At 50.8% G+C, this 12,017-nt stretch overlaps 1 protein-coding gene across 1 annotated transcript in view; it reads left to right on the forward strand.

Annotated features, from left to right (window-relative positions):
* The first annotated feature begins 343 nt into the window (after positions 1–343).
* Positions 344–12,017, forward strand: part of ARAP1 (ArfGAP with RhoGAP domain, ankyrin repeat and PH domain 1) — a 90,405-nt gene continuing 78,731 nt past the window's right edge. Inside the window, exon 1 of the mRNA XM_056858811.1 lies at positions 344–1,055. Within this exon, the coding sequence (XP_056714789.1) occupies positions 352–1,055 (704 nt within the window). The 5' untranslated portion in view covers positions 344–351. The remainder of the gene's footprint in view (positions 1,056–12,017) is intronic.

The raw sequence follows: 12,017 nt of genomic DNA on the forward strand, positions 1-12,017 counted from the left end.
TATGTAGACAAATGGTTATTGTTATACGATTTGGCAAACGGTGATAACATTACTTGCATTTTGAATCAATATTATTCATTCTAGCCATTCGTTGTCTATATTCATTATTGGCCAGACTAGATGACCCTGGTGGTCCCTTCCAACCCTATGATTTCTATGAAATAACACAAATAAAAAGAAAACCGGGCAGTGGCTATTCTGAGGCACCTGTAACAGAAGGTCTTTTCTGTTTTCTCCCATAGTTGCGGCCACCATTTTGGATTCTACAAAAACCCGAGAAGGAAGAGGGATGAACTGACACCCAAAGGGCTGCTACCGCCCCCCCCCCCCCGGCTGGGCTTCCTCACTGCCATGGCAGAAGGGACATCCCTGCCCATGGCCGAGTGGCTGAGAGCCCTCCACCTGGACCAGTACATCGAGAACTTCGAGCGGAACGACCTCTGGTGTGTGCTGGATTGCCAGCACTTGACTGACGAGGCCCTCACCTGCCTCGGGATCTTACTGCCAGGACACCGCAAGCGTATCCTCTCCGGGCTTCTCAAGGCCTTTACGGATTCTCTGCCCGCCATGGAGTGCCCCGAGCTACCGCCGAGAAGGCCGGTGCCCATGAAACGGAACATCTTCCGCAGCAATGCTGGCGCGGCTGGTTCTCTAACCCGGAGTGACTCGGTGAAACCGGCGGATGAGAAACCGGCCGCTCAGCGGGAGCCTGAGACCCTCACCCCAATACCGCCACCGATCCCTCCAAGGGTTGGGTGCCGACCCCCGGTGAAGTTCTCCTCCCCTGCTCTCCCGGAATTGTCCCCGACCCCTTTGCCCGAATCGCCTTTGCTTCTGGATTTGTCTTCTCCCTCGCTGTCCCCTCGGTTGTCCGGAGGCCGGCTCAGCCCGGACACGGCATTTCCGGAAGAGGCAAGTAGACACCCATTGCCCCCCTTGCCTGTCAAACGGCACCAGCTGGAAAGCAAGCCGCCCTCCCTGAAGGCCCCCCCAGTGCCGGTACGTCCTCCTTCTCTGCCGCCGAGGGCCGCTGTACACCCAAAATCAACCCCCAGGTGAGTTTGATGCTGCAGGGAACCAGATCTGAACTGCCCAGGGAATGCAATGGTGTGTGTGTGTGTGGGGGGGGGGGGGGGAACTGGACCTGATATCTTCCCCTCCATTGTGGACGTCGTGGTCCTGATGAATTGTAAGGCCCTCAGATCTGTAAAAATAGGTTAGGCCAGTGTTTGGCCTACTGATCTCTATACCCAGGGTGTGATCCTGAAACTTTGAGATGTGAAGGTCTAGGAAACACCTGGAAAATTTCAGAAAAATGACAGAAAAATAATTATCCTGAATTGTTCTGCCTCTATGCCCTGTTGTGGGCCCTCCGGAGGAACTGGTTGGCCACTGGGTGAGGCAGGATGCTGGACTAGATGGACCCTCACCGGTCTGATCCAGCTGGGCTCTTCTGAGGTTCTTATCAGGGGAAGGCCTCGGCCTCTATGCCCCGTTGTTGGACCTCCAGAAGAACTGGCTGGCCAGTGTGTGAAACAGGATGCTGGACAAGGTGGACCCTCACTGGCCTGATCTAGCAGGGCTATTATTAGATTCTTATGAAGGCCTCGGCCTCTATGCCCAGTTGCTGGCCCTCTAGCAGAACTGGTTGGCCACAGTGTTGGTGGGATGCTGGCCTAGGTGGACCCTCACTGGTCTGATCCAACAGGACTCTTCTTACGTGCATATCAGTGGAAGGCCCCCTGTGCTCTGTTGGTCCTCCAGAGGAACTGGTTGGCCAGTGCATGAGACGGGATGCTGGACTAGAGGGACCCTCACCGGTCTGATCCAGCTGGGCTCTTCTGAGGTTCTTATCAGGGAAGGCATCGGCCTCTATGCCCCATTGTTGGACCTCCAGAAGAACTGGCTGGCCAGTGTGTGAAACAGGATGCTGGACAAGGTGGACCCTCACTGGCCTGATCTAGCAGGGCTATTATTAGATTCTTATGAAGGCCTTGGCTTCTATGCCCAGTTGCTGGCCCTCTAGCAGAACTGGTTGGCCACAGTGTTGGCGGGATGCTGGCCTAGGTGGACCCTCACTGGTCTGATCCAACAGGACTCTTCTTACGTGCTTATCAGTGGAAGGCGAAGGCCTCTCTGTCCTGTTGTTGGACCTCCAGAGGAACTGGTTGGCCACTGTGTGGGTCAGGATGCTGGACAAGATGGACCCTCACCGGTCTGATCCAGCAGGGCCCTTCTGATGTTCTTCTCAGGGGAAGGCGAAGGCCTCTCTGTCCTGTTGTTGGACCTCCAGAGGAACTGGTTGGCCATTGTCTGGGTCAGGATGCTGGACAAGATGGACCCTCACCGGTTTGATCCAGCAGCGCTCTTCTTACCTTCTTATTATCGTCTGTCCATGTTTCAGCACTTGCCCCAAAACTTGTGATCTGTTCCTGGAGTGCTGTGTTGGTTGGATTGCAGCTTTGCTTCCTGAAAACCTTTTCACGTATTTTGGAGAGTCCAGTCATGCTCAGGGCACCGTATGATGTGGTCTGATGTGAGAGACACCCTGGCCCCCTCCCCCGGTGCATTGTCGCAGTCATGACGGGAGTAGTCGATTGCTGAACAACAAAAGGAGCCCCTAGACAGAGAGTGCTTTATAATGTTCTATGCACTTTGCACGCATAATCTCAGTAATGGAAAAGATACAGAAAAAGGGCAACTAAAAAAAATTGCTCAAGGCATAATGGAGCACTTTCTCTAGGAGGGTGATTAAAAAAATAAAAATGAATAAGAGTTTGTGGAGAGTCATGATAGAGGTTTATAGAAATATGAACTGTTCAGAGAAAGTGCGTATAAAGAGAACTTTTCTCCCTCTCCCATAATAATAGAACTTGAGGGCACCCAATGAAGTTGTTGGGAAGTAGCTTCAGGACAGAGAAAAGGAATTCTTTCCTCAAGGAGTCATTAAACTGTGGAATTCAGTGCCCATGGATGTAATGATTATAGAATCATAGAATCCTAGAGTTGGAAGGGACCACCAGGGTCATCTAGTCCAACACCCTGCACAATGCAGGAAATTCACACCTACCTCCCCCCCACCCCCAGTGACCCCTACTCCATGCCCAGAAGATGGCCAAGATTGCCACAAGCATTTTTAAGGCAAGAGATGTTCAGAGGTGGTTTGCCATCAGGCCCTGGACCCCGGTATTCCTTAGAGGCCGCCCATCCAAATACTTTCCAAGGTCGACCCTGCTTAGCTTCTGGGACCTGATGAGATCAGGGTAACCTGTAAAATGGGATTAGATAGATAGATAGATAGATAGATAGATAGATAGATAGATAGATAGATAGATAGATATAATGGAGGAGAGGGTCTATCAGTGGCTACCAGCCATGGTGACTAAAAGGAACCTCCGTTGCCAGAGGCAGTCAGCCTCTGAATCTCAGGGCCAGGAGGCAACATCAGGGGGAGGCCTTAACCTTTCCCCCTTTGTTGGTGGCCCTCCAGAGGAACTGGTTGGCCACTGGGGTGGGACAAGATTAGGTTTGCCAACCTCCAGGTGGGGGCTGGAGATATCCTGGAATTGCAACTAATCTCCAGGCTACAGAGATCAGTTCCCCTGGAGGAAATGGCTGCTTCAGGGGGTGGACTCTGGGGCATCATTCCCCACTGAGGTCCCTCCCCTCCCCAAACCCCATCCTCCTCAGGCGGTACCCCCAAATCTCCAGGAATTTCCCAACGTGCAGTTGGCAACCCTAAAGCTGGCAGAACTGGACCACTGTTCTGATCCAGCAGGGCCTTCCTTTTGCTCCATGGCTTGATGCAGTCTATAAAGTAGGCCAGTATTCTTACCTCTTGTTGCATTTGTGTGTGTGTGTGTGGGGGGTGTTCCTGAAGGAGTGAAATAACGGTGTGGCCGAAGTCCCTTGGAGAGTTTGTGGCCGAGGCGAGATTCAGGCAGGCTAACTCCGGCCTTGTATGTCCCTCTCTTAGCTGTTACCCTTCAAAAGAGAGAGAGAAAGAGACTGGGGAGATATGATGGAGGTCTATAAAATTATGCATGGGATGGAGAGAGTGGACAGGGAGAAGCTTTTCTCTTTCTCTCATAATACCAGACCGCGGGGTCATCTGCTGAAGCTGAAGGGCGAGAGATTCACAACAGACAAAAGGAAGTATTTCTTTGCACAACACATAGTTGAATTGTGGAACTCCCTGCCCCAGGATGTGGTGATGGCTGCCAACTGGTAAGGCTTTAAGGCGGGAGTGGACTTGTTCATGGAGGAGAGGGCTATCCATGGCCACTAGTCAAAATGGATACTAGTCATGATGCATCCCTATTCTCTCCAGGACCAGAGGAGCATGCCTGTTATCTTAGGTGCTGTGGAGCACAGGCAGGACGATGCTGCTGCAGTCGTCTTGCTTGTGGGCTTCCTAGAGGCACCTGGTCGGCCACGGTGTGAACAGACTGCTGAACACGATGGAGCTGGCAGGGCTTTTCTTATGTTAGTAGGGAAACCAGTTTTTGGAGCCGCAGAGACCTCTTGCCAGAGCCATCTCCCTGCATGGTTGCGCTTTCGACCATTCCTGGTTTTTTGCTGCCATCTAGTTTTGAACATGCTCATCTGCATCCTAGACCCTTGAAGAAGGACAGAGAGTTACAGACACTGCAATCTGTGAGGAGGTTTTCCTGGAGTATCCTGGGGAAGCGAATGAAAAAAAAAAGTTCAAGTGCCTAGGCCACGGCTCAGTGTAGGGTTGCCAACCACCTGGTGGTGCCTGGAGATCTCCCTGGAATTACAACTGATTTCCAAACAACAGAGATCAGTTCCCCTGGGGAAAACGACTGCTTTGGGAGGGAAGACTCTATGGCATCATGACCCCGGCTGAGGTCCCTCTGCTCCCCAAACCCACCTGTCCCCACACTCCACCCCCAAATTTCTAGGGATTTCCCAACCCAGAGTTGGCAATCCTCACTCGGTGGCAGAGCCTCTGCTGGGCAAGCAGAAGCATGCACTACCCCCCCCCTCCAATCTCCATCCCAGCATCTCCCACTAAAGGATCCTCCACCACTGATGTTGAAGAAGGCCCTTTTCTGCCTGAGACCCCCATGATCTGCAGCTCTGAGCTGGGTGGACCGAGGGTCCGATCCTGCAAATGCATAGATGTCGGGGACGGGCCAGGGCTCTGTGGATCCGCAGTTTTGTCCGGTGTTCTGCCAAGGCTGACTTGTTCAAAAGAAAACAACTGCTAGTATTATCTGTCCTTGGGTTTTATAGTTTGTGCTGGCTTTGGATTTTATTGTTTATGCAAACTTCTAGCGAGGTGATACATTTAAATCTGTGCGTTGGAATGTTAATGCAAATGGATGCAAATGAATCAAATTAAATAAATTAGGGAGGTGGGTCTCCTGCAGGTCCTGCTAAAGCAGGAGTGTCAAACATAAAGGGCGTGGACCAGATCCAGCCCCTTGAGAGCTCTTATCCAGCCTGCGAGCCGGCCAAGGCAGCCCCCCTCCCCCACCCCCAATCTGGGCTGGCGAGGCATGGCCCGGCCCCACCAAGTGACATTGATGTCATATCCGGCCCTCATAACAATTGATTTCAATGCCTTCTCTGAAGGATCTTCCACAGCTGATGTTGGGAAAGGTTTTTTCCTGCCTGAGGACCCCGCCCCCACCCCCCAAGACCTGCAGTTCTGAGCTAGGTGGGTCAAGGGTTGGCTGCTGCAAATGCATAGATGTTGCGGGCGGGCCACGGCACTGTGGAAAGGCCCCTGCTTTGCACGCAGGAGTGAGTTTTCCCCAGTAGTTGTATATCATACTGGATTTGTTTTTCGTTTTTATTGATTTAACTGTAAAAAGAGGGAACCCCCTCAAGGGGCTAGTCCCTTCCGCCTGTGCCGTTCCTGTTTTCCGTTCCATTATGGCGGCCTTTGCTGACTCCAGCTGTTCTGCCAGGGTTGAGTTGTTTAAAAAAAAATTAACTGCTGGTATTATCTGTCCTTGGGTGTTATGGTTTGTACTGGCATTGGATTTTATTGTTTGTGCAAACTCCTAGTGAGGTTACGCATTTGAATCTGTGCACTGCTTCGTCAACTCGTTGGATTTTATTGGGTTGTCAAGTCACAGCTGATTTATGGCAACGCCGTAAGGTTTTCAAGGCAAGAGACGTTGGGAGGTGGTTGGCCATTGCCTGCCTCTGTGTCACGCCCCTGCTATTCCCTGGAGGTCTCCCATCCAAATACTTGCTAGGGCCAAAGATGAGTGTGTGTGACTGGCTCAAGGTCAAGCAGGGCTTTCTCTGCGGTGGCCCCCCCAGTCTGTGCAGCTCTTTCCCCGCGGAAATCCAGCTGCTCTCATCCTGGGCTGCAGCCTGGTTCATCCTAATGAAAGATATGTCCAGGTAGCCGGGTTTTAGGTACCAGGAGGTTTTGTTCCCCTTGGGCTATTTTTTCCTCAGTACAATGAATGGGTTGCTGCTGCAGGTTTGCTGCCCTCTCTTGTCCACAAAAGGTCTGATGGATCTTTGTGAATCGTTTCGTTCGTTGTGAATCAACAGAAGTATAGTGTCCAGATCACGTGAAGTATCGCTTTACTCTGCTGTGGTTAGACCTCACCTAGAGTACTGTGTTCAGTTTTGGGCACCACAATTAAGAAAGATGTAGACAAGCCGAGACGTGTCCAGAGGAGGGCAACAAGGATGGTGAGGGGTCTGGAGACCAAGTCCTAGGAGGAAAGGTTGAAGGAGCTGGGTATGTTTAGCCTGAAGAGGAGAAGACTGAGAGGGGATATGAGAACCATCTTCAAGTACTTGAGGGGCTGTCATAGAGAGGAGGGTGCCAAGTTGTTTTCTGTTGCCCCGGAAGGTCGGACCAGAACCAACAGGTTGAAATTAAATCAAAAGAGTTTCCGTCTAGACATTAGGAAGAATTTTCTAACAGTTACAGTGGTTCCTCAGTGGAACAGGCTTCCTTGGGAGGTGGTGAGCTCTCCTTCCCTGGAGGTTTTTAAGAAGAGGCTAGATGGCCATCTGTCAGCAATGCTGATTCTTTGACCTTGGGCAGATCATGAGAGGGAGGGCATCTTGGCCATCTTCTGGGCATGGAGTGGGGGTCTCTGGGTGGGTGGGGGAGGGAGGTAGTTGTGAATTTCCTGCATTGTGTTGGGTATTGGACTAGTTGACCCTGGTGGTCCCTTCCAACTCTATGATTCTATGGCAGAAGGAAGTGCTGTGCACCTTGCCAAGGTAAATGCTCTTCTGCTGTTGTTAAATTCTAGCTTAGTTAAATAGGCTGCTGGGGCCACCACATATTTAATGCTTGGCTGACATTTAAAAGTTGGGGCTCTAGAGAGGTCTGCTTGCTGCTTCGGATCAGTGGTTCGACGTGGTACAAGCTGATGCCACGTGATGTGCTGTACAGGTTTGTGGATTCTTTGGAGCAGGTAGCTGTTCCTTGAATTGCTCTGGCAAGAAGGGCCATGTACGAAGGGGGGGGGAAGGGTTGTTATGTAAATAATAATTGCCAGAGTAAGTAAATAAGTAACAGCGCAGGAAGTGGGTCCTGGAAAGGTTTTCTCGCCACCAGGAGGCTGAGGGAGCCCCGATGTTTGCCCAGTCGGGGATCTGTAAAATAACAGAATCATAGAGTGGGAAGGAACCACCAGGGTCATCTAGTCCAACCCCCTGCACAATGCAGGAAATTCACAACTACCTCCGACCCCCACACCCCCAGTGACCACCTACTCCATGCCCAGAAGATGGCCAAGATGCCCTCCCTCTCATCATTTGCTCAAGGTCAAAGAATCAGCATTGCTGACAGATGGCCATCTAGCCTCTTCTTAAAAACCTCCAGGGAAGGAGACCTTACCACCTTCTGAGGAACCCTGTTCCACTGAGGAACCGCTCCGACTGTTAGAAAGTTCTTCCTAATGTCTACATGGAAACTCTTTTGATTTAATTCAACCCATTGGTTCTGGTCCGACCTTCTGGGGCAACAGAAAACAACTCGGCACCCTCCTCTCTATGACAGCCCTTGAAGATGGTTCTCATATCCCCTCTCAGTCTTGCCTCTCCAGGCTAAACATCCCCAGCTCCTTCAACCTTTCCTCATAGGACTTGGTCTCCAGACCCCTCACCATCTTTGCTGCCCTCCTTTGTAGTATTGCCTGGACCCAGCCTCTGTTAGCCTCGGAGAATCCCTCGCTGCAGCAAAGAAAGCTTAGCGCTTTGAATGGTAGGGTTTTTTTTTTAATATTGTTGTATTGGAGGAGGAAGTCTCAGCCGTGCTGAATGCTGGGTGGCTTTCTTCTTTTCTCTCTCTCTCTCTTTTTAAAGTTCTTGGGCTTTCAGGAAGTTCAGACCAGGAAGTGCCGTGCATGAAAAAAAAAGCCAGCACCGGAGCGGGTTCCAAGCGGGTGTCGGTGCTGTCCAGCTCTGCCCCTGCTCCACGTCTGAGTGTTTTCTTGGCCAGGAGGCGGCAGAGAGGGAAGGCTCTGGGGGGCTGGTTTCCGAAGGAAGCTGCCGGACGTCCAGGTGCTGCGTGCCACCGGGTGCTGGCTCGACTGCCTTTTTGGGGACAAAAATAATATCTTTTGTTAGGACGAACCAGGCTGCAGCCCAGGATGTGAGCAGCTTCTCCACCTTGCTCAGGTAACAGTGGGGAAGTTCTTCTCAACTTTTGTGGGGCGGGGAGGTTTGGAAAGGAAGGAGGACGAGTTCTTTTGCAAAGTTAGGAACAGCGGAGGAGAAACCGAAGGCTTTGTTTGGTCTGCTTCTCCTCCGCCCTCCTCCCGCAAGCTGGCCGGGCGGCTTTCCTGCTCTCTTTTAAACTGAATGTGTGTCCGGTAGCACCATAGAGACCAAGAGCGGTTTCTAGCTTTTGTGAGTCAAAGCTCACTTGGCAAGATAGTTTTAAACTGGTAATTTTGCCCCTGCAAAGAGGAGGCTTTGGAAATGTTTCCACCACCTTTTGGAAAGAGGTTTGGGGCTTTTATTTGAGCAGCGTTTGGTAGAAATTAAATCTTTTTGCGGGTTTGTACACAGGGGCATGCAACCCCCCCTTCCAATCATTGTTAGCACTGGAACATTTTATTTGTCTACACATGAGCTGGAAGTTGTCCTGAGAAAAGTTTATGGCAAATGTGACTGCCAAGTAGTCACATTCCACATTAAGAAGTGTGTGTGTTTGTTAGGGGTGCCAACTTAGGATTTGGAAATTCTTGGAGATTTGGGGGTGGATCTTGGGGAAGGTGGAGATTGCGACCTCAGCAGTGTATCATGACATAGAATCCACCCTCCAAAGCAGCCATTTTCTCCAGGGGAACTGATCTCTGTAGTCTGGAGATCAGTGGTAATTCCAGGAGATCTCCAGGCCCCACCTGGAGGTTGGTAACCCTAGTATATGCTTTCCTGTGCATGTAGGCTGTCCTTGAAATTAGGTTTTTCCTAGCACTGAGAGCCAGGGTGGTGTAGTATGGTATAATGGTTAGTGTGTCAGACTAGGGGCTGGGAGACCCAGGTTCAAATTTCTCAGCTATGGAGCTGACTGCCAGTCAGCCTATAGTGCCTCACAGGATTGTTGTGCAGACAAAAAGGGGGGGGGACTTCAGAGGAAATGAAATGTAGGATTCTCTAACTTTGCAAATGCCCTAGAACAGTGATGGCGAACCTTTTAGAGACCGAGTGCCCAAATTGCAACCCAAAACCCACTTATTTATCGCAAAGTGCCAACACGGCAATTTAACCTGAATACTGAGGTTTCCTCCCAGCTCGGCGGGGGGGGGGGGGCGCGCGGGGAGTCCAGGGAAGGGGGCAGCAGCTTTGAAGGGCTCTGCGCTGCCTTCAAAGCCCCCGCGCGTGCCCACAGAGAGGGCTCGACGTGCCGGACTTGGCACTCGTGCCATAGGTTCACCAACACGGCCCTAGAAAGAGGCCGTTTCGCCTTCCTCATTTGTGCAGAGGATGGTCACAATGCAGGTGTAAGAGGGAGGAGAAGAATAATCTCTTAGTATTTGATAGGTACGTCCTAATTTGCAAATTTTAATCATGAACTGGAGAGCTATGGACCAGTCGGGAACTTCGTGGTCCTTGATTGAACTGAGAAATGTTTTTTTTAAAGAGGAGGCAGTATATTTGCCCAGAGTTTCACTTGTAAGGAAAAGAAGAATCATTTTGAGGAACAGGTTGCATCTGGAAGGAACTTTTAGCTCCGTATCTCTCCCCCTTTCCAATGGCAGGGGACTTTTCTTTTTTAGCCTCTGCATGACTTCACTCTGCAATTAACCACCTTCTGATATTTCCTGTTTCACAGCAGTTTTTCCCTATATCTGATTTGGTACAATCTTTCTACAAATCTGGTACAACGTGTATATGTACTTTACTGGATAGCATGCAATGCCTGCGGAAGCTAATTTTCAGAAGCTGGGTAGTGCTACTTGCGAGGAGGGTTCGCCTGTGCGGCAAAACACACCTCCTGCTTCTGGACCATGGTCTGGCAAATGGAGTGGAGAATTCAGAAGTTGGTCATCTCTTCTTTGATACAAGAGCCCGTGGATGTTTTCGTTTCAGATATAAATTGCCCCCCCTTTAAATCAGTGAGTTCAGGTCCCGGAAAGTCCCAGGTTCAATCCCCGCATCTCCAGTTAAAAGGACCAAGAGCAGGTGATGTGAAAGACCTCTGCCCGGGACCCTGGAAAGCTGCTGCCGGTCTGAGTAGACAGTACTGACCTTGCTGGACCAAAGGCCTGATTCTGTTTAAGGCACCTTCATATGTGCTCATGTGTGATGAACAGCTGCATACTTTGTAGGACACAAATGAATCCTATGGCTCGCTCTCTGTGCCAGATTTATGGCCAAAAACGCATGTTCAACCCACCAACTTCCAGATTTTTCCCTGGTTATTTCATTCCTGGTTCCTCCTGATTTTAATTGCAGCCGCGCTGCAACCCCAAGGGCTTGCCAGTGCCGGTACGCTTCTGGGTCGACTCTGTGCCCGGAGAAGCCACTTCCCTGGCAGCAGCGGCACCTTTTCGCCTCTCGGGCCCCGTGCCCTCTCTCTCCTCTGCTCCTGCACCACGACCATCAGAGGTGGAGCCTCCACCTGCCAGTGGCTTCCCCTTGCCTCAGAGCCAGCGTGGTATAGTGGTTAAGAGTAGTGGTTTGGAGTGGTGGATTCTGATCTGGAGAACTGGGTTTGATTCCCCACTCCTCCACATGAGCAGCGGACGCTAATTTGGTGAACTGGATATGTTTCCCCACTCCTACATGCGAAGCCAGCTGGGTGACTTTGGGCTAGTCACAGCTCTCTTAGAGCTCTCTCAGCCCCACCTACCTCACAGGGCGTCTGTTGTGGGGAGGGGAAGGGGAAGGGAAGGTGATTGTAAGCTGGTTTGAGTTTCCCTTAAGTGGTAGAGAAAGTTGGCATATAAAAACCAACTCCTCCTCTCTTCTTCTTCTTCTTCTTCTTCTTCTTCTTCTTCTTCTTCTTCTTCTTCTTCTTCTTCTTCTTCTTCTTCTTCCGCACCATACGTCTGATTTTTTAGAAAGTGGGATCAAGAAAAGTGAGATTGAGCAGGGACAAACAAGCCATTCATCGACGGCCTATGACAAAGAAACTTGCTGGTGGTTTTTCTTCCATGTTTTCTCTAAAGCTAGCAGATATGCTTCAGTTTTCAGAGTGGCCACAATAAAGAATTTCAGCCAACGGGAACTGGCGGTTCCCCCTTGGAAACCCATGCCAAATATGTCTCTGAAATGAGGAACACCCAGAATGCTGATGGGACTTGGGCTTCTTTGTTGTTGTTGAGGCCAAGTTGGCTGTGAGGTTTTGCTGTAGCAGCGAAGATGCACCACACTGTGTAAAGCTAAAACGTCCGAAGTTGCCTCCTGTTGAGTCAGCCCCTTGGTCCATCTACCTTGGTATCGTCTACTCTGGCAGGCAGTAGCTCTGCAGGCAGCAAAAGGTCTTCAGAGCAACCTGCTCTTTAACTGGCGATGCCAGGAATTGACCCTGGAACTGTCTGCATGTGAAGAAGGAG

This window comes from Euleptes europaea, chromosome 12 (assembly GCF_029931775.1).
Source record: "Euleptes europaea isolate rEulEur1 chromosome 12, rEulEur1.hap1, whole genome shotgun sequence".
NCBI classification, from domain to species: domain Eukaryota; kingdom Metazoa; phylum Chordata; class Lepidosauria; order Squamata; family Sphaerodactylidae; genus Euleptes; species Euleptes europaea.